This window comes from Oncorhynchus nerka, linkage group LG15 (genome assembly GCF_034236695.1).
Source record: "Oncorhynchus nerka isolate Pitt River linkage group LG15, Oner_Uvic_2.0, whole genome shotgun sequence".
Taxonomy (NCBI): Eukaryota; Metazoa; Chordata; class Actinopteri; order Salmoniformes; family Salmonidae; genus Oncorhynchus; species Oncorhynchus nerka.
The window spans coordinates 26,575,992-26,603,789 of record NC_088410.1 but is presented as its reverse complement, the minus strand read 5'-3'; the positions used below and the strand labels follow the sequence as shown (position 1 = coordinate 26,603,789).

Here is a 27,798-nt window from a genome sequence, read left to right as displayed (position 1 = left end):
CTCCACACTAAACCAGTACCCACCTCCTCTCCACACTAAACCAGTACCCATCTCCTCTCCACACTAAACCAGTACCCACCTCCTCTCCACACTAAACCAGTACCCATCTCCTCTCCACACTAAACCAGTACCCACCTCCTCTCCACACTAAACCAGTACCCACCTCCTCTCCACACTAAACCAGTACCCACCTCCTCTCCACACTAAACCAGTACCCACCTCCTCTCCACACTAAACCAGTACCCACCTCCTCTCCACACTAAACCAGTACCCACCTCCTCTCCACACTAAACCAGTACCCACCTCCTCTCCACACTAAACCAGTACCCACCTCCTCTCCACACTAAACCAGTACCCATCTCCTCTCCACACTAAACCAGTACCCACCTCCTCTCCACACTAAACCAGTACCCACCTCCCCACCACACTAAACCAGTACCCACCTCCTCTCCACACTAAACCAGTACCCATCTCCTCTCCACACTAAACCAGTACCCACCTCCTCTCCACACTAAACCAGTACCCACCTCTTCTCCACACTAAACCAGTACCCACCTCCCCACCACACTAAACCAGTACCCACCTCCTCTCCACACTTTATCAGGCTCCTGCCCTGCCGTTTCCTCCACTGAACATTGATTATTCAGCAACCATAAAAATGTAATGTGCAGTCAGCGGGTTTCTTCTCCAGAGGAACATAACAGAATGGAATACTTCCAGTTGTTGTACTGTTAATACTGTATTACCACATAGGTTACTGTGGCTGGCTGAAACTAGACATAAATAATGCCATATACAAGAACTGAGTATACTGTGAACAAATACAGGATACCGTTCTTATGTAGTGGGTTTGGATTTGCTCGTAGCTGTTTCAGTGTTTTACACTAACCTCTCTGCCTTTCTCTCTGTCTGTCTGTCCATCCGTCCGTCTGTTCGTCTGTCTGTAGATTCTGATTGGAGAGGTGACAACGTTCTTTGTGAAAGCGGAGGGGGCTCAGGAGAAGACCATTGTGACGGCTGACTGCTGTTACTTCAACCCCCTCCTCCGCAGGATAGTACGCTTTCTGGGTGAGCCTCGGCTATAGGTCCCACTGTACATTAGACCATGTTAAACCTGGTGTATATTGGTCCTAATATATTGGGCATGCTGCCTCACTACTGTCATTCAGCATAGAATGAAGGGTTTTTATCTCTCTCTGCCCTCTCGTCTGTCTCTCTATTTCTCCCTTCTCCTATCCCTCTCTTCCTATCCCTCTCTCTCTCCTCCCCCATCCTTTCCCCTCACCCTCCACCTCCTCCACCCCCGTTCTCCGCCTCCACCCCCTCAGGCGTCTACTCCTTTGGCCTCTTCGCCACCACCATCTTCGCCAACGCAGGCCAGGTGGTGACAGGAAACCAGACCCCTCACTTCCTGTCTGCCTGCCGCCCCAACTACACAGTCTTGGGCTGCCAGTCCCCCATGCAGTACATCACAGAGCGCCGCGCCTGCACTGGGAACCCCTACCTGGTTGCGTCTGCACGCAAGTCCTTCCCCTCCAAGGACGCTGCCCTCAGCATCTACTCTGCTGTTTACACAGTGGTAGGAACTAGGGGGAAGTTAGAGGGGAAGGAATAAAGTGTGACACCGGGAAGAATAGAGATGTTTTCTGATATCAGTGTTTTGAAGTGTGAATGTTTCTGTACATTTCTATGTGCTTAGTGGAGGTAGAGGGTATATCTAGAATTTATATCCCTGTGTGAGCTTCTGTGGAGGTACTGTATATTTAGACTTTATAACTCTGTGTGTGCTTCTGTGGCGGTGCTGTATATCTAGACTCTATAGCTCTGTCTGCTTCTGTGCAGGCACTGTATATTTAGACTTTATATCTCCGTGTGTGCTTCTGTGGAGGTACTGTATATCTAGACTTTATAGCTCTGTGTATGCTTCTGTGGAGGTACTGTATATCTAGAATGTATAGCTCTGTGTGTGCTTCTGTGGAGTTACTGTATATCTAGAATGTATAGCTCTGTGTGTGCTTCTGTGGAGGTACTGTATATCTAGAATGTATAGCTCTGTGTGTGCTTCTGTGGAGGTACTGTATATCTAGAATGTATAGCTCTGTGTGTGCTTCTGTGGAGGTACTGTATATCTAGAATGTATAGCTCTGTGTGTGGTTCTGTGGAGGTACTGTATATCTAGAATGTATAGCTCTGTGTGTGCTTCTGTGGAGGTACTGTATATCTAGAACATATAGCTCTGTGTGTGGTTCTGTGGAGGTACTGTATATCTAGAATGTATAGCTCTGTGTGTGGTTCTGTGGAGGTACTGTATATCTAGAATGTATAGCTCTGTGTGTGGTTCTGTGGAGGTACTGTATATCTAGAACATATAGCTCTGCTTGCATCTTAACCTCCACCACCTGTGTGTGTGTCTGCAGAGGAGCTTTTAAATTAACTATTCCTTTCTGTGTGTGTTTCAGATGTACGTGACGCTGGTGTTCCGTACAAAGGGCACCCGGCTGACCAAGCCCACCCTGTGTCTGACCCTCCTGTCCCTGGCTGTGCTGGTGGGGGTGGTGAGGGTCACGGAGTACAGGAACCATTGGGGTGACGTCCTGGCTGGATACCTGACTGGAGGGGCCATCGCTGCCTTCCTGGTGAGGGGACTGGGGAGTAGGGGGTAGGGTGGGTAACATCCTGGTTGGATACCTGACTGGAGGGGCCATCACTATCTTCCTGGTGAGGGGACTGGGGAGTAGGGGGTGGGGAGGTGGTAGAAGTGGGGGTAGGGGTGGATAACGTCCTGGTTGGATACCTGACTGGAGGGGCCATCACTATCTTCCTGGTGAGGGGACTAGGGAGTAGGGGGTAGGGGTGGGTAACGTCCTGGTTGGATACCTGACTGGAGGGGCCATCATTATCTTCCTGGTGAGGGGACTGGGGAGTAGGGGGTAGGGTGGGTAACATCCTGGTTGGATACCTGACTGGAGGGGCCATCACTATCTTCCTGGTGAGGGGACTGGGGAGTAGGGGTAGGGTGGGTAACGTCCTGGTTGGATACCTGACTGGAGGGGCCATCGCTGCCTTCCTGGTGAGGGGACTGGGGAGTAGGGGGTAGGGGTGGGTAACATCCTGGTTGGATACCTGACTGGAGGGGCCATCACTATCTTCCTGGTGAGGGGACTGGGGAGTAGGGGGTAGGGGTGGGTAACGTCCTGGTTGGATACCTGACTGGAGGGGCCATCATTATCTTCCTGGTGAGGGGACTGGGGAGTAGGGGGTAGGGGTGGGTAACATCCTGGTTGGATACCTGACTGGAGGGGCCATCGCTGCCTTCCTGGTGAGGGGACTGGGGAGTAGGGGGTAGAGGTGGGTAACATCCTGGTTGGATACCTGACTGGAGGGGCCATCATTATGTTCCTGGTGAGGGGACTGGGGAGTAGGGGGTAGGGGTGGGTAACGTCCTGGTTGGATACCTGACTGGAGGGGCCATCATTATGTTCCTGGTGAAGGGACTGGGGAGTAGGGGGTAGGGTGGGTAACGTCCTGGTTGGATACCTGACTGGAGGGGCCATCACTATCTTCCTGGTGAGGGGACTGGGGAGTAGGGGGTAGGGGTGGGTAACGTCCTGGTTGGATACCTGACTGGAGGGGCCATCATTATCTTCCTGGTGAGGGGACTGGGGAGTAGGGGGTAGGGTGGGTAACGTCCTGGTTGGATACCTGTCTGGAGGGGCCATCACTATCTTCCTGGTGAGGGGACTGGGGAGTAGGGGGTAGGGGTGGGTAACGTCCTGGTTGGATACCTGACTGGAGGGGCCATCGCTGCCTTCCTGGTGAGGGGACTGGGGAGTAGGGGGTAGGGTGGGTAACATCCTGGTTGGATACCTGACTGGAGGGGCCATCACTATCTTCCTGGTGAGGGGACTGGGGAGTAGGGGGTAGGGGTGGGTAACGTCCTGGTTGGATACCTGACTGGAGGGGCCATCACTATCTTCCTGGTGAGGGGACTGGGGAGTAGGGGGTAGGGTGGGTAACATCCTGGTTGGATACCTGACTGGAGGGGCCATCACTATCTTCCTGGTGAGGGGACTGGGGAGTAGGGGGTAGGGGTGGGTAACGTCCTGGTTGGATACCTGACTGGAGGGGCCATCACTATCTTCCTGGTGAGGGGACTGGGGAGTAGGGGGTAGGGGTGGGTAACGTCCTGGTTGGATACCTGACTGGAGGGGCCATCATTATGTTCCTGGTGAGGGGACTGGGGAGTAGGGGGTAGGGGTGGGTAACGTCCTGGTTGGATACCTGACTGGAGGGGCCATCACTATCTTCCTGGTGAGGGGACTGGGGAGTAGGGGGTAGGGTGGGTAACATCCTGGTTGGATACCTGACTGGAGGGGCCATCACTATCTTCCTGGTGAGGGGACTGGGGAGTAGGGGGTAGGGTGGGTAACGTCCTGGTTGGATACCTGACTGGAGGGGCCATCACTATCTTCCTGGTGAGGGGACTGGGGAGTAGGGGGTAGGGGTGGGTAACGTCCTGGTTGGATACCTGACTGGAGGGGCCATCACTATCTTCCTGGTGAGGGGACTGGGGAGTAGGGGGTAGGGGTGGGTAACGTCCTGGTTGGATACCTGACCAAGGGGGACTGGGATACCCCAGTCCCCCTTGTGTGGGGACTGGGGAGTAGAGGTGGGGATGAGGGCTAGATGGGGTAGTGGTGGGTGTAGGGGTGGGGATGAGGGCAGGGGTAGTGGTGGGGATGAGGGATAGATGGGGGATGGGGGTAGGGATGAGGAGATGGGGTGGTGATGAGGGCTAGATGGGGAGATGGGTGGTAGTGATGAGGCCTAGATGGGGATGAGGGGTAGGGGTAGTGATGAGGGCTAGATGGGGATGAGGTGTAGGGGTAGTGATGAGGGCTAGATGGGGAGATGGGGGTAGGGGTAGTGATGAGGGCGGGGGTAGTGATGAGGGCTAGATGGTGATGAGGGGTAGGGGTAGTGATGAGGGCTAGATGTGGGGATTTTTATTTTACCTTTATTTAACTAGGCAAGTCAGTTTAGAACAAATTCTTATTTTCAATGACGGCCTAGGAACAGTGGGTTAACTGCCTGTTCAGGGGCAGAACGACAGATTTGTACCTTGTCAGCTCGGGGATTTGAACTTGCAACCTTCCGGTTACTAGTCCAACGCTCTAACCACTAGGCTACCCTGCCGACCTGAGGGCTAGATGGGGGTAGGGGTAGTGGTGGGGATGAGGGCTAGATGGGGGTAGGGGTAGTGGTGGGGATGAGGGCTAGATGGGGGTAGGGGTAGTGGTGAGAGTAGAGGTGGGGTTGAGGACTAGATGGGGGTAGGAGTAGTGGTGGGGATGAGGGCTAGATGGGGGTAGGAGTAGTGGTGGGAGTAGAGGTGGGGTTGAGGGCTAGATGGGGGTAGGAGTAGTGGTGGGAGTAGAGGTGGGGATGAGGCCTAGATGGGGGTAGGGGTAGTGGTGGGAGTAGAGGTGGGGATGAGGCCTAGATGGGGGTAGGGGTAGTGGTGGGAGTAGAGGTGGGATTGAGGGCTAGATGGGGGTAGGGGTAGTGGTGGGAGTAGAGGTGGGGATGAGGCCTAGATGGGGGTAGGGGTAGTGGTGGGAGTAGAGGTGGGGTTGAGGGCTAGATGGGGGTAGGGGTAGTGGTGGGGATGAGGGCTAGATGGGGGTAGGAGTAGTGGTCAGAGTAGAGGTGGGGTTGAGGGCTAGATGGGGGTAGGAGTAGTGGTGGGAGTAGAGGTGGGGTTGAGGGCTAGATGGGGGTAGGGGTAGTGGTGGGAGTAGAGGTGGGGATGAGGCCTAGATGGGGGTAGGAGTAGTGGTGGGAGTAGAGGTGGGGATGAGGCCTAGATGGGGGTAGGGGTAGTGGTGGGAGTAGAGGTGGGGTTGAGGGCTAGATGGGGGTAGGGGTAGTGGTGGGAGTAGAGGTGGGGATGAGGCCTGGATGGGGGTAGGGGTAGTGGTGGGAGTAGAGGTGGGGATGAGGCCTGGATGGGGGTAGGGGTAGTGGTGGGAGTAGAGGTGGGGTTGAGGACTAGATGGGGGTAGGAGTAGTGGTGGGGATGAGGGCTAGATGGGGGTAGGGGTAGTGGTGGGAGTAGAGGTGGGGATGAGGGCTAGATGGGGGTAGGGGTAGTGGTGGGAGTAGAGGTGGGGATGAGGCCTGGATGGGGGTAGGGGTAGTGGTGGGAGTAGAGGTGGGGATGAGGGCTAGATGGAGGTAGGGGTAGTGGTGGGGATGAGGGCTAGATGGGGGTAGGAGTAGTGGTGGGGATGAGGGCTAGATGGGGGTAGGAGTAGTGGTGGGGATGAGGCCTAGATGGGGGTAGGGGTAGTTGTGGGAGTAGAGGTGGGGATGAGGCCTAGATGGGGGGTAGGGGTAGTGGTGGGAGTAGAGGTGGGGTTGAGGGCTAGATGGGGGTAGGGGTAGTGGTGGGAGTAGACGTGGGGATGAGGCCTGGATGGGGGTAGGGGTAGTGGTGGGAGTAGAGGTGGGGTTGAGGGCTAGATGGGGGTAGGAGTAGTGGTGGGGATGAGGGCTAGATGGGGGTAGGAGTAGTGGTAGGGATGAGGGCTAGATGGGGGTAGGGGTAGTGGTGGGAGTAGAGGTGGGGATGAGGCCTAGATGGGGGTAGGGGTAGTGGTGGGAGTAGAGGTGGGGTTGAGGGCTAGATGGGGGTAGGGGTAGTGGTGGGAGTAGAGGTGGGGATGAGGCCTGGATGGGGGTAGGAGTAGTGGTGGGGATGAGGGCTAGATGGGGGTAGGAGTAGTGGTGGGAGTAGAGGTGGGATTGAGGGCTAGATGGGGGTAGGGGTAGTGGTGGGAGTAGAGGTGGGGTTGAGGGCTAGATGGGGGTAGGAGTAGTGGTGGGGATGAGGGCTAGATGGGGGTAGGAGTAGTGGTGGGGATGAGGCCTAGATGGGGGTAGGAGTAGTGGTGGGAGTAGAGGTGGGGATGAGGCCTGGATGGGGGTAGGGGTAGTGGTGGGAGTAGAGGTGGGGTTGAGGGCTAGATGGGGGTAGGAGTAGTGGTGGGGATGAGGGCTAGATGGGGGTAGGAGTAGTGGTGGGAGTAGAGGTGGGGATGAGGCCTGGATGGGGGTAGGGGTAGTGGTGGGAGTAGAGGTGGGGTTGAGGGCTAGATGGGGGTAGGAGTAGTGGTGGGGATGAGGGCTAGATGGGGGTAGGAGTAGTGGTGGGGATGAGGGCTAGATGGGGGTAGGAGTAGTGGTGGGAGTAGAGGTGGGGATGAGGCCTAGATGGGGGTAGGGGTAGTGGTGGGAGTAGAGGTAGGGATGAGGGCTAGATGGGGGTAGGAGTAGTGGTGGGAGTAGAGGTGGGGATGAGGCCTAGATAGGGGTAGTGGTGGGAGTAGAGGTAGGGATGAGGGCTAGATGGGGGTAGGGGTAGTGGTGGGAGTAGTGGTGGGGATGAGGGCTAGATGGAGGTAGGGGTAGTGGTGGGAGTAGTGGTGGGGATGAGGGCTAGATGGAGGTAGGGGTGGGGATGGGGACATTACCCATTCAGTTTCAAGTTAGAGCTGCAATGTTTCAATTTACATCACTTTAAATAACTTGTCTTCAGCAGCACATTTTTACAGTCTCTCTCTCTTTCTCTCTCTCTCTCTCCTACTCTCTTTCCTTCTCTCCCTAACCCTTCTCTCTCTCCATCTATCGCTCTCATTCTCTCTCTGTGTCTCTCTTTCCATCCATCCTTTCAATCTCCACCTCTCTCTACCAGGTGACATGTGTGATCAACAACTTCCAGCAGACGGCATCAGCCCTGCCCCCGCTGCCCCCCCAGCGCCCTCAGCCCCCCCACGGCATGCTACTGTCCACCCTACCTCGCGTGGAGAGTCCACTTGAAAAGTTAAGTTGCCCTCAGGTAAGGGCTGGGGGGTCACAGGGGATAGTGTTCTCATAAAATGAGCCATCCTCACATCTCTTGTAAATATGAATGTGAATTCAATTAATTCATTTGTTCATATTCATTCTTACAAGAAGGGTATTTTTTTATGGATCTCTTTAGTAGAGGTCGACCGATTAATCGGAATGGCCGATTAATTAGGGCAGATATCAAGTTTTCATAACAATCAGAAATCGGTATTTTTGGGCGCCTATTTTGAAGATTTTTTTTTTTTATATATATATTTTTTATTCCTTTATTTAACTAGGCAAGTCAGTTAAGAACACATTCTTATTTTCAATGACGGCCTAGGAACAGTGGGTTAACTGCCTTGTTCATGGGCAGAACAACAGATTTTCACCTTGTCAGCGCGGGGGATCCAATCTTGCAATCTTACAGTTAACTAGTCCAACGCTCTAACCACCTGCCTCTCATTGCACTCCACGAGGAGCCTGCCTGTTACGCGAATGCAGTAGAAGCCAAGGTAAGTTGCTAGCTAGCATTAAACTTATCTTATAAAAAACAATCAATCAATCATAATCACTAGTTATAACTACACATGGTTGATGATATTACTTGTTTATCTAGCGTGTCCTGCGTTGCATATAATCGATGCAACGCTGGGGGATGATATAACAAAAACACATTTGCGAAAAAAGCACAATCATTGGGACGACTGTACCTAACCATAAACACCAATGCCTTTCTTAAAATTAATACACAGAAGTATATATTTTTAAACCTGCATATTTAGCTAAAAGAAATCCAGGTAAGCAGGCAATATTAACCTGGTGAAATTGTGTCATTCCTCTGGTGTTCATTGCACGCAGAGTTAGGGTATATGCAACAGTTTGGGCAGCTCATTGCGAACTAATTTGCCAGAATATTACGTAATTATGACATAACATTGAAGGTTGTGCAATGTAACAGGAATATTTAGATTTAGGGATGCCACCCATTAGATAAAATACCGAACGGTTCCGTATTTCACTGAAATAAACGTTTTGTTTTTGAAATTATAGTTTCCGGATTCTACCATATTAATGACCAAAGGCTCGTATTTCTGTGTGTTATGTTATAATTAAGTCTATGATTTGATAGAGCAGTCTGACTGAGCAATGGTAGGCAGCAGCAGGCTCGTAAGCATTCATTCAAACAGCACTTTTGTGCGTTTTGCCAGCAGCTCTTCGCAAGCACAGCGCTGTTTATGACTTCAAGCCTATCGGCCTAATGGCTGGTGTAACCAATGTGAAATGGCTAGCTAGTTAGCTGGGTGTGCGCTAATAGCGTTTCAAACGTCACTTGCTCTGAGACTTGGAGTAGTTGTTCCGCTTGCTCTGCATGGGTAACGCTGCTTCGAGTGTGGCTGTTGTCGATGTGTTCCTGGTTCGAGCCCAGGTAGGGGTGAGAAGAGGGACGGAAGCTATACTGTTACACTGGCAATACTATAGTGCCTATAAGAACATCCAATTGCCAAAGGTACAGTGTCTTGCGAAAGTATTCGGCCCCCTTGAACTTTGCGACCTTTTGCCACATTTCAGGCTTCAAACATAAAGATATAAAACTGTATTTTTTGTGAAGAATCAACAACAAGTGGGACACAATCATGAAGTGGAACGACATTTATTGGATATTTCAAACTTTTTTAACAAATCAAAAACTGAAAAATTGGGCGTGCAAAATTATTCAGCCCCCTTAAGTTAATACTTTGTAGCGCCACCTTTTGCAGCTGTAAGTCGCTTGGGGTATGTCTCTATCAGTTTTGCACATCGAGAGACTGAAATTTTTTCCCATTCCTCCTTGCAAAACAGCTCGAGCTCAGTGAGGTTGGATGGAGAGCATTTGTGAACAGCAGTTTTCAGTTCTTTCCACAGATTCTCGATTGGATTCAGGTCTGGACTTTGACTTGGCCATTCTAACACCTGGATATGTTTATTTTTGAACCATTCCATTGTAGATTTTGCTTTATGTTTTGGATCATTGTCTTGTTGGAAGACAAATCTCCGTCCCAGTCTCAGGTCTTTTGCAGACTCCACCAGGTTTTCTTCCAGAATGGTCCTGTATTTGGCTCCATCCATCTTCCCATCAATTTTAACCATCTTCCCTGTCCCTGCTGAAGAAAAGCAGGCCCAAACCATGATGCTGCCACCACCATGTTTGACAGTGGGGATGGTGTGTTCAGGGTGATGAGCTGTGTTGCTTTTACGCCAAACATAACGTTTTGCATTGTTGCCAAAAAGTTAAATTTTGGATTCATCTGACCAGAGCACCTTCTTCCACATGTTTGGTGTGTCTCCCAGGTGGCTTGTGGCAAACTTTAAACGACACTTTTTATGGATATCTTTAAGAAATGGCTTTCTTCTTGCCACTCTTCCATAAAGGCCAGATTTGTGCAATATACGACTGATTGTTGTCCTATGGACAGAGTCTCCCACCTCAGCTGTAGATCTCTGCAGTACATCCAGAGTGATCATGGGCCTCTTGGCTGCATCTCTGATCAGTCTTCTCATTGTATGAGCTGAAAGTTTAGAGGGACGGCCAGGTCTTGGTAGATTTGCAGTGGTCTGATACTCCTTCCATTTCAATATTATCGCTTGCACAGTGATCCTTGGGATGTTTAAAGCTTGGGAAATCTTTTTGTATCCAAATCCGGCCTTAAACTTCTTCACAACAGTATCTCGGACCTGCCTGGTGTGTTCCTTGTTCTTCATGATGCTCTCTGCGCTTTTAACGGACCTCTGAGACTATCACAGTGCAGGTGCATTTATACGGAGACTTGATTACGCACAGGTGGATTGTATTTATCATCATTAGTCATTTAGGTCAACATTGGATCATTCAGAGATTCTCACTGAACTTCTGGAGAGAGTTTGCTGCACTGAAAGTAAAGGGGCTGAATAATTTTGCACGCCCAATTTTTCAGTTTTTGATTTGTTAAAAAAGTTTGAAATATCCAATAAATGTCGTTCCACTTCATGATTGTGTCCCACTTGTTGTTGATTCTTCACAAAAAAATACAGTTTTAATATCTTTATGTTTGAAGCCTGAAATGTGGCAAAAGGTCGCAAAGTTCAAGGGGGCCAAATACTTTCGCAAGGCACTGTATATGAAATAAATTAAATTTAAAAGAAATACTATATTAACTACAACCTAAATCCTCTTACCATGGAATATTGAAGTCTCATGTTAAAAGGAACCACCAACTTTCATATGTTCTCATGTTCTGAGCAAGGAACTCAAACGTTAGCTTTTTTACATGGCACATATGGCACTTTTACTTCTCCAACACTTTGTTTTTGCATTATTTAAACCAAATTGTACATGTTTCATTATTTATTTGGGGCTAAATACATTTTTATTGATGTATTATATTAAGTTCAAATAAGTGTTCATTCAGTATTGTTGTAATTGTCATTATTACAAATAAATGTTAAAAAAATCGGCTGATTAATCAGTATCGGCTTTTTTGGTCCTCCAATTATCTGTATCGGTATCGGCGCTGAAAAATCATAATCAGTCGACCTCTACTCTTTAGTTTATTGGTTTGGTTGCTACATGTGTTCTCTCGCCTGGTTAACCCCCATATCCCTAATTATTAACCTGGATAAAACAAGTTTAAATAGATTATACTGTTCAGTAATAATATCCTCCCCCTTTCCAGCTTTATGAAACCCGATCTGTCTAAACCTTGTCCCCTCCCAACACAGACCTCTACCTCTTTAAATCTCAGTCACCCTGTACTTCTAATTCTTTAACACATTCTTATCCTTCTTGCCTCCTAACCTTGTTCTCTCCTTCTCTCTCTCCTTCCCCAGGTTCCAAGACTACCGTACACTGAGATCACATGACCATCAGCCATACCTGTGCCCCGTCCCTCCCGATGTGCTCCTCCCCTCACGGCGCTTCATCTCCAGCGAAGTCTAGACCTGCCATCCATCTCTGAGCACCACGCCCCCTGCCCCGCCCACCCTGAGGGGCGGCCCCCTCTCCGACGCTCGTTCTCCACCCAGGTCTAGAACATGGAACCTAGAACTTAAATCACCCAGATCCAACCTCAAAACAACCTTACCTGGGAGGGACTACCTGGACTTGTCCAATAAGAAAGGCTTGTTTTCGTTTTCCGCTGCAAAACATTATGCTACGGTGTGCAGTAATGAATACGGCCCTGAAGTAGGTAGAAGTTTACCCTAACCATTAATACATGGTCAAATATCTTGTCATCCTTGTATGGTTAGGGTTGGGGGTAAGGGGAATCTGATCCTAGATCTGTGGTTAGCCTCCATCACCAAGGAGACGACCCAGGCCACGGTAACCGGCTAAGTCCTCTGCGGGCTAAACGGATTTGATCGGATATGGCGTCCTTTAACCTCTGTCTGTCTCGACCTTGTTCATCAAATGTTGTTTTTTTGCCTTCTACTCTTTTGATTTTTTTCCAAGATGACCCAGTGGTGTATAAATACAAGCTCACCAAAGCCAAGACTACTAAGAGCTGTGGAAGCAATTACAGTACCTTTCCCTTCGCCACAGTTCTATTGTTTTGTCTCCACTTCTCCTTTTGGGTCTCCTCTTTTTCTTCTTCTTCTACTCTACTTTCATGTACAGACAGAGAAGTCTTCTTCTACTCTACTTTCATGTACAGACAGAGAACACTAAACAGTGGTTGAACGACACAGGAAGAGGGGCACGGTGCATAAAAATAAACAAAACACAATGGAAAGATGAGATCAATATACAGTACCGGTCAAAAGTTTGGACACACTTACTCATTCAAAGGTTTTTCTTCATTTTTTACTATTTTCTACATTGTAGAATAATAGTGAATTCATCACAACTATAAAATAACACATATGGAATCATGTAACCAAAAAAGTTTTAAACAAATCAAAAAATATTTTATATTTGAGATTCTTCAAAGTAGCCACCCTTTACCTTGATGACAGCTTTGCACACTCTTGGCATTCTCTCAACCAGCTTCACCTGGAATGCTTTTCCAACAGTCTTGAAGGATTTCCCACACACACTGAACACTTGTTGGCTGCTTTTTCCTTCACTCTGCGATCCAACTCGTCCCAAACCATCTAAATTGGGTTGAGGTGAGGTGAGTGTGGAGGCCAGGTCATCTGATTTAGCCCTACACCACTCTCCTTCTTGGTCAAATAGGCCTTACACAGCCTGGAGGTGTGTTGGGTCATTGTCCTGTTGAAAATCAGCAATGGCGTATCGCTGCAGAATGCTGTGGTAGCCATGCTGGTTAAGTGTGCCTTGAATTGTAAGTGAATCACTGACAGTGTCACCAGAAAAGCATCCCCACACCATCACACCTCCTCCATGCTTTACGGTGGGAACCACACATGCAGAGATCATCTGTTCACCTACTCTGCGTTTCACAAAGACACAGCGTTTGGAACCAAAAATCTCACATTTGGACTCATCAGACCAAAGGACAGATTTCCACTGGTCTAATGTCCATTGCTCATATTTCTTGGCCCAAGCAAGTCTCTTCTTATTATTGGTGTCCTTTAGTAGGGGTTTCTTTGCAGCAATTCAACCATGATGGCCTGATTCATGCAGTCTCCTCTGAACAGTTGATGTTGAGATGTGTCTGTTACTTGAACTCTGTGAAGCATTTATTTGGGCTGCAATTTCTGAGGCTGGTAACTCTAATGAACTTATCCTCTGCAGCAGAGGTAACTCTTGGTCTTCCTTTCCTGTGGCGGTCCTCATGAGAGCCAGTTTCATCACAGCGCTTGATGGTTTTTGCGACTGGACTTGAAGAAACTTTCAAAGTTCTCAAAATTATCCGTAATGACTGACCTTCATGTCTTAAAGTAATGATGGACTGTCGTTTCTCTTTTCTTATTTGATCTGTTCTTGCTATAATATGGACTTGGTCTTTTACCAAAAAGGGCTATCTTCTCTATACCACCCCTAACTTGTCACAACACAACTGATTTGCCTCAAATGCATTAAGAAGGAAAGAAATTCCACAAATGAACTTTTAACAAGGCACACCTGTTAATTGAAATGCATTCCAGGTGACTACCTCATGAAGTTGGTTGAGAGAATGTCAAAAGTGTGCAAAGCTGTCATCAAGGCAAAGGGTGGCTACTTTGAATAATCTCAAATATAAAATATATTTTAATTTCTTTAAAACTTTTCTGGTTACTACATGATTCCATTTGTGTTATTTCATAGTTTTGATGTCTTCACTATTATTCTACAATGTAGAAAATAGTAAAAATAAAGAAAAACCCTTGAATGAGTAGGTGTGTCCAGACTTTTGACTGGTACTGTAAGTCCTCAGTGACTGAACGATGGAATCAAAGGAGCTGTTTGTAAAACTCAGGAAAAATAACCAGGACAAAGGAATAAGAACAGTTAAGAAGATGTTTTAAATATTTGTATGTGATGAAAGAGGATGCACTTTTGCAAATGATGGTGATGGTGCAGTTTAACTACCAGAGGCTTATATGCTTATATATGATTAAGTATATGTTGTGTATTTTGTGTTTTGGGGGATATTTAGTTTAGTTAAATATTAGTCTCTCCTCTGCTGTAGCTTCACACTATAGTAATGTGATGTTGTTTTCCCTCATCTGACAAGGAGTAACATTCAACTGGATATACTGTAACAACATGTGATTACATTACTGTTATTATACAGGTGGATACAAATGTTACGAAACAAACATTAATAGCTCAAACAACCCTCAAGACGTCACGATGCAACAGCCCAGTTACTAACACCCAATAAGTTTCCTACATTCTGGAATATACATTTGATATATTTCTTTAAATATACATTCATTATCACTACTGAAGTGGACTGGCTACCTGTCATTCATTATCACTACTGAAGTGGACTGGCTACCTGTCATTCATTATCACTATTGAAGTGGACTAGCTACCTGTCGTTCATTATCACTACTGAAGTGGACTGGCTACCTGTCATTCGTTATCACTATTGAAGTGGACTGGCTACCTGTCATTCATTATCACTATTGAAGTGGACTAGCTACCTGTCATTCATTATCACTACTGAAGTGGACTGGCTACCCGTCATTCATTATCACTACTGAAGTAGACTGGCTACCTGTCATTCATTATCACTACTGAAGTGGACTGGCTACCTGTCATTCATTATCACTACTGAAGTGGACTGGCTACATGTCGTTCATTATCACTACTGAAGTGGACTGGCTACCTGTCATTCATTATCACTACTGAAGTGGACTGGCTACCTGTCATTCATTATCACTATTGAAGTGGACTGGCTACCTGTCATTCATTATCACTACTGAAGTGGACTGGCTACCTGTCATTCATTATCACTATTGAAGTGGACTGGCTACCTGTCATTCATTATCACTACTGAAGTGGACTGGCTACCTGTCATTCATTATCACTACTGAAGTGGACTGGCTACCTGTCATTCATTATCACTATTGAAGTGGACTGGCTACCTGTCATTCATTATCACTACTGAAGTGGACTGGCTACCTGTCATTCATTATCACTACTGAAGTGGACTGGCTACCTGTCATTCATTATCACTATTGAAGTGGACTGGCTACCTGTCATTCATTATCACTACTGAAGTGGACTGGCTACCCGTCGTTCATTATCACTACTGAAGTGGACTGGCTACCTGTCATTCATTATCACTATTGAAGTGGACTGGCTACCTGTCATTCATGATCACTACTGAAGTGGACTGGCTACCTGTTATTCATTATCACTATTGAAGTGGACTGGCTACCTGTCATTCATTATCACTATTGAAGTGGACTGGCTACCTGTCATTCATTATCACTATTGAAGTGGACTGGCTACCTGTCATTCATTATCACTATTGAAGTGGACTGGCTACCTGTCATTCATTATCACTACTGAAGTGGACTGGCTACCCGTCGTTCATTATCACTACTGAAGTGGACTGGCTACCTGTCATTCATTATCACTATTGAAGTGGACTGGCTACCTGTCATTCATTATCACTACTGAAGTGGACTGGCTACCTGTTATTCATTATCACTATTGAAGTGGACTGGCTACCTGTCATTCATTATCACTATTGAAGTGGACTGGCTACCTGTCATTCATTATCACTATTGAAGTGGACTGGCTACCTGTCATTCATTATCACTATTGAAGTGGACTGGCTACCTGTCATTCATTATCACTATTGAAGTGGACTGGCTACCTGTCATTCATTATCACTACTGAAGTGGACTGGTTACCTGTCATTCATTATCACTACTGAAGTGGACTGGCTACCTGTCGTTCATTATCACTACTGAAGTAGACTGGCTACCTGTCATTCATTATCACTACTGAAGTGGACTGGCTACCTGTCATTCATTATCACTACTGAAGTGGACTGGCTACCTGTCATTCATTATCACTACTGAAGTGGACTGGCTACCTGTCATTCATTATCACTACTGAAGTGGACTGGCTACCTGTCATTCATTATCACTACTGAAGTGGACTGGCTACCTGTCATTCATTATCACTACTGAAGTGGACTTTTGTTGTTTACCTGTTGATGTATTTCTTTGATCGTTTTTATATTTATGAAGTGAAATGTTGCTGCGAGGTCAGTGTGGTTCTCTCTTTCACTTAGCATGGCAGTTTTGCTGCTATCCGTTTACACAGACCATGCCCTCTTCCTCCTGCTCCTCTTCCTCCCCATTGTCATCACTTTCCCCTTTCATACTTCTCCTTAAATAGCTTGAAAAGCAACTATCGATCTGTTGTAACAAAAGTGAAATGGAACCATGTTCAGTTGGGAGTCCAGGCTTCTCTTCAACCCCGTCTTTGTCAGGTCAACATCTGTACTGTGCCTCCTCTCATCCCTATTCACCACTCTATCTAGATCCCTCGTTCATTCTCTCTTTCCCCTTTACCCCATTCTGTCTCCAGTCAAGTTAGAACACTGGAACAAGACTCTGTCGTGTCTTAAAGGTATATAGGTTTCTCGTTGTGTTTGATTATGTTGTACTGTATGTTATATCAGTCATGCTAACAAGAGCATCAAACATCCTGAAACTGTCTGTTAAGAGCAAGAGTAGCAAACATCTAACTTTAGCTGGATTGTAGCATAAAGAGAGAGAGATGAAGTGACATTCTATAACAGACACATTGTTAACACACAGGCTGTACAGTCAGTGATCAACAATTAACTCAACGTGGGTGACTGACTGAAGTGTGTGTGTGTGTGTGTGTGTGTGTGTGAGAGAGAGAAAAACACAACATCCTAACTGTTAATGTGGTGATCCAAACTTTTTTTTTTTGTGTTCCCTGGCTGTCATATACTCCTACCATAACTATGCAGTCATCATAACTTAGTGGTTCTTCAGGCACTCTGGGGACTCGTTGAGAACCCCTTACAAAGCCGTCTCCATGAAGACGGTGCTCATCATAATGTTGTATTCATATTAGGATGTGTCCTCTATTTTGTATAGATTTGTCAGAAAAATAAATGCCTTTTGTTATACCAAGGTTGACACGCTCTCGTTATTTTCACCGCGCTGTTGGAAGCTCTGGTTGGAAGAAAACGTATTCTTCTCACTAATTACATGTTTATATGATTACGCCCTGAAGGTATCGTTTCTTTAAGGATTCCACTCAAACTCGTGGAGATTCCTAGTAGAATTCAGCAAAAAGAAATGTAAGGACACTGAGAAAAGCAATCGAGTACGGTGCAATGTTTCACCTAGTGTTCTATGAACATATTTCTCCCTGAATGAGACGTGTATCTGCAGTACAAACAACAACAGGCGAACTCCCCGCCAATATTTTGGTAAATAGCGGGGGAATGTGACTGGAGAAATTAACTCACTCTCAAATACCAATTCAAACGGATAGTTTTAAGCATGTTTTTAGGCTATACACTGTTTGTTAACAATTGTATCTTCTTCTTTTTTTTTTTTTACAAATAAAGGAGACTAAAACAAGCTCATATTTTTGCTTCTGCTGGGGTTTGAAATGTAACTAAGCTTGTGAGGCATTTATGAGTTTTATTCTTCAAGAATCAATGGGTGTATATTCTTATTTTAAAAGTCCAAAAATGGATGTAGCAATCGCAGTTTGGCCCTTTAAAGAAATAAAGGCACAGTTTCTCTTCAAATAAAACATGTGAGCGAATGTTGCTGTTTATTTTGGACAAATTGGTTCCAAACAAATCATTCGAACTCATGGAACGGTCAATCTCAAACTGTGAGAGTGTTCTGTTGCCACATGGTGGCGACATTTACCTCACTTGTAATTTATTGAGAGGAAAATGCACACGTCACAGTTTGATTTAAAAAAAGCTGATGTGGGTTATTCAGCATTCCTTTTGATGAATTTAGACTCAATTTGGAAATGTGATATTTGACAAAATGCTGAGAATGGATGTTTGGAACAGCTGGCTGATATTATGTACACCATTTTTCAAATAAATGAATTGATAAGCTACAATAATTATTTAAAATCTGCAGACAGATGCAAGCTGGCATATCTACACACATCTTCTCTCTCTATCACACACAAAGTCACACACACACACTGAGAACTCCCAGCACTCTCTTGTAGCCCCATCATCTTCTCCGGAAATTGCCTCTCAAGCACAGTCGGCGCCCCATTAGAAAAGAGGAGTGCCATGCTGTAACCTTTTTAAAAAGACATTAGTGATGCACCTGCTTCTCCCTCTCTTACACACACTCACGGACACACACTGTCTCCCTCTCCTACACACACTCACGTATACACACTGTCTCCCTCTCGCTCCTACACACACTGTCTCCCTCTCTCTCCTACACACACTCACGTATACACACTGTCTCCCTCTCTCTCCTACACACACTCACGGACACACACTGTCTCCCTCTCCTACACACACTCACGTATACACACTGTCTCCCTCTCGCTCCTACACACACTGTCTCCCTCTCTCTCCTACACAAACTCACGTATACACACTGTCTCCCTCTCTCTCCTACACACACTCACGTACACACACTGTCTCCCTCTCTCTCCTACACACACTCACGTACACACCGTCTCCCTCTCTCTCCTACACACACTCACGTACACACTGTCTCCCTCTCTCTCCTACACACACTCACGTACACACACTGTCTCCCTCTCTCTCTTACACACACTCACGTACACACTGTCTCCCTCTCTCTCCTACACACACTCACGTACACACACTGTCTCCCTCTCTCTCCTACACACACTCACGTACACACACCGTCTCCCTCTCTCTCCTACACACACTCACGTACACACTGTCTCCCTCTCTCTCCTACACACACTCACGTACACACACTGTCTCCCTCTCTCTCCTACACACACTCACGTACACACACTGTCTCCCTCTCGCTCCTACACACACTCACGTACACACACTGTCTCCCTCTCTCTCCTACACACACTCACGTACACACACTGTCTCCCTCTCTCGCCTACACACACTCACGTACACACACTGTCTCCCTCTCTCTCCTACACACACTCACGTATACACACTGTCTCCCTCTCCTCCTGTCCCTCTCTCACTCACTCACACACACTCCTATCTCCCTCTTTCTCTCCCCCCCTTTATCCCTCTCTCTCTCTACTCCTATCTACAGTTAGGGAAAAAAGTATTTGATCCCCTGCTGATTTTGTACATTTACCCACTGACAAAGAAATGATCAGTCTATAATTTTAATTTGAACAGTGAGAGACAGAATAACAACAACAAAAATCCAGAGAAACGCATGTTAAAAATATTATAAATTGATTTGTATTTTAATGAGGGAAACAAGTATTTGACCCCTCTGCAAAACATGACTTAGTACTTGGTGGCAAAACCCTTGTTGGCAATCACAGAGGTCAGACGTTTCTTGTAGTTGGACACCAGGTTTGCACACATTTCAGGAGGGATTTTGTCCCACTCCTCTTTGCAGATCTTCTCCAAGTCATTAAGGTTTCGAGGCTGACGTTTGGCAACTCGAACTTTCAACTCCCTCCACAGATTTTCTATGGGATTAAGGTCTGCAGACTGACTAGGCCACCCCAGGACCTTAATGTGCTTCTTCTTGAGCCACTCCTTTGTTGCCTTGGCTGTGTGTTTTGGATCATTGTCATGCTGGAATACCCATCCACGACCCATTTTCAATGCCCTGGCTGAGGGAAGGAAGTTCTCACCCAAGATTTGACGGTACATGGCCCCGTCCATCGTCCCTTTGATGCGGTGAAGTTATCCTGTCCCCTTAGCAGAAAAACACCCCCAAAGCATAATGTTTCCACCTCTATGTTTAACGGTGGGGATGGTGTTCTTGGGGTCATAGGCAGCATTCCTCCTCCTCCAAACACGGCGAGTTAAGTTGATGCCAAAGACCTCCATTTTGGTCTCATCTGACCACAACACTTTCACCCAGTTGTCCTCTGAATCATTCAGATGTTCATTGGCAAACTTCAGACAGGCATGTATATGTGCTTTCTTGAGCAGGGGGACCTTGTGGGCGCTGCAGGATTTCAGTCCTTCACGGCGTAGTGTGTTACCTATTGTTTTCTTGGTGACTGGTCCCAGCTGCCTTGAGATCATTGACAAGATCTTTCCGTGTAGTTCTGGGCTGATTCCTCACCATTCTCATGATCATTGCAACTCCACGAGGTGAGATCTTGCATGGAGCCCCAGGCCGAGGGAGATTGACAGTTCTTTTGTGTTTCTTCCATTTGCCAATAATCGCACCAACTGTTGTCACCTTCTCACCAAGCTGCTTGGCGATGGTCTTGTAGCCCATTCCAGCCTTGTGTAGATCTACAATCTAGTCCCTGACATCCTTGGAGAGCTCTTTGGTCTTGGCCATGGTTGAGAGTTTGGAATCTGATTGATTGATTACTTCTGTGGACTGTTGTCTTTTATGCAGGTAACAAACTGAGATTAGGAGCACTCCCTTTAAGAGTGTGCTCCTAATCTCAGCTCGTTACCTGTATAAAAGACACCTTGGAGCCAGAAATCTTTCTGATTGAGAGGGGGTCAAATACTTATTTCCCTCATTAAAATGCAAATCAATTTATAACATTTTTGACATGTGTTTTTCTGGATTTTTTTGTTGTTATTCTGTCTCTCACTGTTCAAATAAACCTACCATTACAATTATAGACTGATCATTTCTTTGTCAGTGGGCAAACATACAAAATCAGCAGGGGATCAACTACTTTTATCCCTCACTGTATGTCTCTCTCCCACCCTCCTCCCCCTCATCTCTCCCACCCTCCTCCCTCTCGCCTCTCCCACCCTCCTCTCGTCTCTCCCACCCTCCTCCCTCTCGCCTCTCCCACCCTCCTCCCCCTCGTCTCTCCCACCCTCCTCCCTCTCGCCTCTCCCACCCTCCTCCCCTCGTCTCTCCCACCCTCCTCCCCCTCGTCTCTCCCACCCTCCTCCCCCTCGTCTCTCCCACCCTCCTCCCCTCATCTCTCCCACCCTCCTCCCCCTCGTCTCTCCCACCCTCCTCCCCCTCGTCTCTCCCACCCTCCTCCCCCTCTTCATGTAGTTCTCTCCATCTAATTTACACTTGACACCAAATGGGCCAAAGCTGGTTGAATCAACACTGTTTCCATACCAGTTCAACCAAAACAATCTATGTGATAACGTTGAATCAACACTGTTTCCATACCAGTTCAACCAAAACAATCTATGCGATAACGTTGAATCAACATTGTTTACATACCAGTTCAACCAAAACAATCTATGTGATAATGTTGAATCAACACTGTTTCCATACCAGTTCAACCAAAACAATCTATGTGATAACGTTGAATCAACACTGTTTCCATACCAGTTCAACCAAAACCATTTTGAAACGTAAAGGCATTTCCTATTTATTTACACAACATTCAACCTAAATCCAATGACATGGTGAAATGTTTTGATTTCATGTTGAATTCACGTTAGTTGACAACTCAACCAAATGTAAATCAAAACTAGACGTTGAACATAGTGCACTACTATATACTGTATATAGCCCATTGTGGTCAAATGTAGTGCTCTGTGTAGGGAATAGGGTGCCATTTGGGAGGCAGTCATAGTTATCGGGTTGGCAAAGAAAAGCAGACGTGTCTACTCATCTAGCCCGTTTTATAAATGAGAGAGTGTGTGTGTGTATGAGTGTGTTCTGACTCCTGGTGCTATGGTGATGTCTCCTCCCTGACACACTCTGTATGCCTGGCACAATGCCTATGACCCTGGAGTCACAGTCTGTCTGGAGTCTGGACCACACACACACACACACACACACTTGACACTGTATACTATCTGGACCACCATGCAGCCAGGACCATTAGTATTCCTCTGCTAATGCTGTGTGTGTATGTGTGTGTGTGTGTGTGTGTGTGTTGATCAAGTCCAAATGCAAACCACCGAACCCCAGAATACAAAAGAGAGTCTACTATCTGTCTAGTAAATTACAAATATTGGTCTTTGCCTTGCTGCAGTCGCCTGATTACCAAATAGTCTGCCTCGGACGATTATGGAGCCATTAACCGTGTGTGAGAGAGAGAGAGGCAGGCAGAGAGAGCACAAGTTGGACACACTCTGGGCCAAGGTAAGTGGCACAGCTACCATTCCCCTTAGCAACCTAGTACAATGGTCATTATATGGAGTTGTACAGTAACTTCAATCCGACTGTCATTTAGCCTCTACGCACGTCGTTGTTGGACATCATTTGACTTTCCTCTTGTTCAGTGGAAATAAGCTTGAAGAAGAAGTCCACTGGGCCTTTTGGTTTTATGCATTTTCTACAGGAGCGTGTGAGCTAGGAGTGATGGAGGGCGTGCTCTTTCTTCAGGATGGGCGTCGGAGAAGTGAGAGGTTGCAGTTCAGAATCAGCCGGGAGATGACACGAGCGTTGGTTCATCCCAGAGCTTTCGGATCAGTGCTATCTGGGATCCTTGGAACGTCCTTACCGCCTAAACCATGCGAAACCGCGAAAGATAAATGAATTGGGGGGCGTTTCTCGCTGATATATTTTTTTATGAAAACATGGTTACTCTATGTGGTACGGACTCGAGATATCCGATCTGGGACAACGATGGAAGTGCGATGGACGGGTGAGCTTATCACTTATTATTATGAGCTATTAAGCCTGTCATCTCGTGCCGGGTGTTGCGACATTTAGGCTACAATTCACCAGTGGCTTAGTATCGAGTTTTATTTATATTTTTGTTGGTAGGCTATTCTAAACGAAATCTATACTGAACAAAAATATAAACGCAACATGCAACAATTTCAACGATTTTACTGAGTTACAGTTCATATAAGGAAATCAGTCAATTTAAATACATTCATTAGGCCCTAATTCATGGATTTCACATGACTGGGCAGAGGTGATTGTAGAACCAGGCCCAGCCAATCAGAATGAGTTTTTCCCCACAAAGGGGCATGATTACAGACAGAAATACTCCTCAATTTCATCAGCTGTCAGGGTGCCTGGTCTCAGATGATCATGCAGGTCAAGAAGCCAGATGTGGAGGTCCTGGGCTGGCGTGGTTACACGTGGTCTACGTTTGCGAGGCTGGTCGAGTGTACTGCCAATTTATCTAAACCGACGTTGGAGGCCACTTATGGTAGAGAAACATTAAATTATCTGGCAACAGCTCTGGTGGACATTCCTACAGTCAGCATGCCAATTGCATGCTCCCTCAAAATGTAGACATCTGTGGCATTGTGTTGTGTGACAAAACTGCACATTTAAGAGTGGCTGAGTATTGTCCCCAGCACAAGGTGCACCTGTGTAATGATCATGCTGTTTAATCAGTTTCTTGATATGCCACACCTGTCAGGTGGGTGGATTATCTTTTACTTCAGCTCATGAAACATGGGGACCAACACTTTACATGTTACATTTCTATTTTTGTCCAGTATAGATGAATAACACTGTTTATTGATGGAAGGAAGCAGTAATATGTTGATGAATAGACAGGTCCCAAAGACAGGTCCCATTAAAAATAAACATGCACTGTCAAAACTGTCAACAATATCACAGAATATTATTCTCTGGTGTTTTATTGGTTAGGCTATTTTGCTGTTCTTGGAATGTTATTTAATTTCTTTATTTTAGGAAGAATTAAAAGGGAAATCAGCAGTTGCTACATCAATTTATTTTACTTATAAAGTAATATGTACCAATTGATTCTTGAAGAATATAACCTAACTTATAAATAAATGCCTCATGAGCTTAGTTCAACTGTCGTACCCCATCAGAACCCAAAACATGATTAAAACTATCATTTTGACATCTTGCATGGTCAGTCCTTGCATCCAAAGCTATGTCAGTGAATTTGAGAGTGGTTGCATTTCTCCAGACCCCTCAGCTTTCTACAGAAACGGACGAGGAAAGAGCTTTGTTACTGTTTCTACTGCTGATGGCTGCTTTAAGGTATGTTACTTGAGGGGGATATTAACAGTGTGCAGTATAAGGCTGAAAGAATCAGTTCACTGCTATTCTGAGAATAGCTTACTATGTTCCACTTAGAGGAACTGGTCTACCGGATGTACAGTATCGACAAACAAAGAAACCCTAATACACAATCCTCTCACGTAGACGACAAAACAGGTGCTGCTATTAACAATGGTCAGAAGGTGTCTTTATGGAACAGTCATTACTGTGTATTTAGCCTTCAGTATACTTAGGTGTTACCTCTTCTACAAAATACCTCTTTCTTTGTCACTAAGTGACGCCAAAAACTATGAGGAACAAAAATACAATACATTTGCTACAGATTGATCACGTTGTCAATGGATCCCTAAAGTTCGAGAATAGTGACTCTGACTCCAGGATCAGTGGCTATAGGGCCTGGAGGAGAGCTGATGCTGTAGACAAACCGCAGCAACATATTGACAGCAGTGCTTTTGTTCCAACAGTAATGTAGAGGAGGAATGTCCTCCTTTAATGATGAGCTTGCTGTTCTCATAGCCTACCAGTAAACACCCTCTTTGCTAGTGTCTACCACATGAGAGAGAGAGAGTGGAAGAGAGGGAGAGAGAGAAAGAGTGCGAGCGAGAGGTAGAAAGCTATAAGCCAGGTAATGAGGGATATAGTGTCAGAATACTTGACGTGTCGGACTTGTTTTGGCACTTCCTGTCAATGACGATGAGAGGGGAAGTAGACAGACAGGAAGAAGGTTGGTGCGAGTTTTGACAGAGTGGGACTCTCTCTCATTTCCTCTATTCAAGGTGCAGGTTACACCATGTGATTGATGGGCTGGTAGAGAGAATATCAGTCAATCAAGATATAAACCTTAAATTCAACAGTAGTGGTAGAAAGAGTGTGTGTGAGAGGAGTAAACTCGATGTCTGTAAACCAGCCCCGAGTTCTCCACAGGGAGCTGTCCATGGTGCTGATACATTCAATCTCTCCCTCTCCTCTTCTACTCCCAGCTGTTGATTGACATCCACTGTCTCTAATTAGAAAGTGAGCGTGTGGTTGAGTCATGCTGACTGCCTTATTCGCAATGGGACAGGCAGAGAGAGGAGGTAGAGAGCAGGAGGGAGGGAGGCAGGAAGAGAGAAAAATAAAAGGGGGAGAGAGGACGAGAGAAAGAGGGTGGGAGAGGATGAGAGAGAACGAGAGAGAGAGAATGAGACAGGCAGGCAGGGAGAGAGCTACAGTAGGTTAAAAGCTTGTTTGATACCAGTTCACTTCAGGCACCGATTTCTGTCTTTCTTTGTGTACAGTGCATGTTATTGTCTGTTTTCTAATCCAACACTTTTCTTTCCCAGGCCACCATTTTCACATGTCTTCGGCCCCCTCCCTCCCTCCCTCTCATCTGTCATTCTACGAGTGAAGAATGAAGAAAAGGAGAGAATGATAGAGGGGAGAAGACAGGATGGAGGGAGGAGTTTATACCCGGTGCTCCCGTCTCGACCACGGGTATTCTTGGGTTGATAATACAGATGTCGATGTTATTGCTTGAGAATACGCGTAGCCGAGTGGAAGCTATTGCATCGACAATTGACCTATAATCATTCCAACAAAAATACTCTTATTTTTTATGGACGAGGTATATTCCCTTTCTATTTTTTTTCTCGCTTTATTGAAAAGATGGTGTTGGAAAGACAGGAAAGATAGGGGAAGGGTCAAAGGGCAGTGGGCCGGATTCAAAGCCATGCCGTCTCTGGCATGCATGCCATGTCAGCGGCTGCTGGACGACACAGGCCACTCACTTCCTATATACATTTTTCACCTATATAGTATAGCGCCCAATCAACTCCTTGACAAGTGTGTAGGGATAAAGAGGAACCTTGTATTTTCACCTGTGCTGGTCCCTGACAACACTACCACCCCCTGTGACTCCCCCCCCCCTCTCTCTCCCATCACTATTTACATAACCACATGCTACAACTGATGGGACTTTGACGTCTGCAGCGACAGCTAGAGACAGTAACACATGAAGACATGTTAAGGCTTTGCATCACAGTGGCTGACATACCATATCAGCACCAGATACTGTAGACTGATCTAGGACCAGCTTTCCCTCCCAAGGCTAAAACTAACCTTAGATCAGTGTCTAGGGACAACTTTAAGGACTACATTGTGGTGGCTGACATACCATATCAGCACCAGATACTGTAGACTGATCTAGGACCAGCTTTCCCTCCCAAGGCTAAAACTAACCCTAGATCAGTGTCTAGGGACAACTTTAAGGACTACATTGCGGTGGCTGACGTTTCAGCTCCAGATAGAAGTTGCCCTTAGGCACAGATCTAGGATCAATTCATCCTCCCCAAATCCTAACCTAAACCACTTCTGGTGAAGATGCCCAAATTGACCTGTGTCTAGAGGCAGCTTCACTCTACTCCGACATCCATCTCACCAAGGGATCTGGGGAATATTTTGGTAGCCTGGCCCCGGTTAAACTAGACTGAATTCTGCACTCACAATGAAACACTGTGTTCAGTCTGGTCTACCCAGGCTACTACATTGTCAAGGCTCTGGTGTATTCATTAGTGCACACTGTAGCAAAATGTTTTGAAACTCTAAACTTTTGTAACAAAAACAAGAGTTTCTTATTGGACAAGTTTAGGTATGTCCCTCAATGTTTCAGAGTGTTGGCTTTCGTTTGGTTCATAATAAATACACCCCCTAACAGATGAATGGTTGCAGATTGGCATTCTCTAGCGGTGTTGGGGAGAAATGGGTTGAAATACATTTTAGTACATTATTATTGTTGATCATGTATTTCCAATAAATCAACGTTAGGTTTCCTTGTATATTTAGTCATTTCATGGCATTGTTTTGTAATAATAATTTAACTTGCAGAGCTTTTCATTACAGTTCATCTCAAAGCGCATAAAAAAGCTCAACTAAATTAAAATTTAGATGGTAGAAATGGACATTGAATGTCTCCATTTGGCTTCAGATGAAAGGCTGGGAGTTGAGGCCGTTTGGATTGGAAAGGCAGTGTAGCTTCAGCAGACGGGGCATCGATGGTACAGCCAGAGAGAAACAAACCGGCCCGGAGCTCTTCATCAGTGCACCACATCTGCGCCTCTGATGGCCAGTTCCTCTATAGGACCCGCTCCTCCATTGCCAAACTTGTAGCACCCACCTGGGTGACGCCACGGCAGCTGAAAAGCGCACGAAAAACCACTCCATTTTGACAGTGGTTAAGAACAGTCCCAAGCCTTTTCTACAATCTCTACACACAGCATGCAGTACTGGTTGTCATTCTTCCTAACAGATGAAACAAAGCAGTGGCCACATTATTTGGTTCCAGACAGCCAGCTATAAGCCAAAAAGGTAGACTTTTTATCCCAATTCTGCAACTCGAGTTAATACCACGAGATGAAAGTGATCAAACGCCGCAAAAATATTTTAGCACAAAGCTACTGTACCTAA

General features: G+C 46.2%; 1 protein-coding gene across 2 annotated transcripts in view; it reads left to right on the top strand.

The window, feature by feature from the left end:
- LOC115121920 (phospholipid phosphatase-related protein type 2-like) overlaps positions 1-17,420 on the top strand; it is a 61,491-nt gene extending 44,071 nt beyond the window's left edge. The window contains exons 6-10 of one of the 2 annotated variants that reach the window (XM_065001401.1): positions 948-1,068; positions 1,329-1,579; positions 2,460-2,636; positions 7,757-7,884; positions 11,737-17,420. In XM_065001401.1, the coding sequence (XP_064857473.1) occupies positions 948-1,068; positions 1,329-1,579; positions 2,460-2,636; positions 7,757-7,884; positions 11,737-11,845 (786 nt within the window). In that variant the 3' untranslated portion in view covers positions 11,846-17,420. Of the gene's footprint in view, positions 1-947; positions 1,069-1,328; positions 1,580-2,459; positions 2,637-7,756; positions 7,901-11,736 lie in introns of both variants that reach the window. The other variant, XM_065001402.1, reaches the window with a different exon arrangement.
- Positions 17,421-27,798: the final 10,378 nt, after the last annotated feature.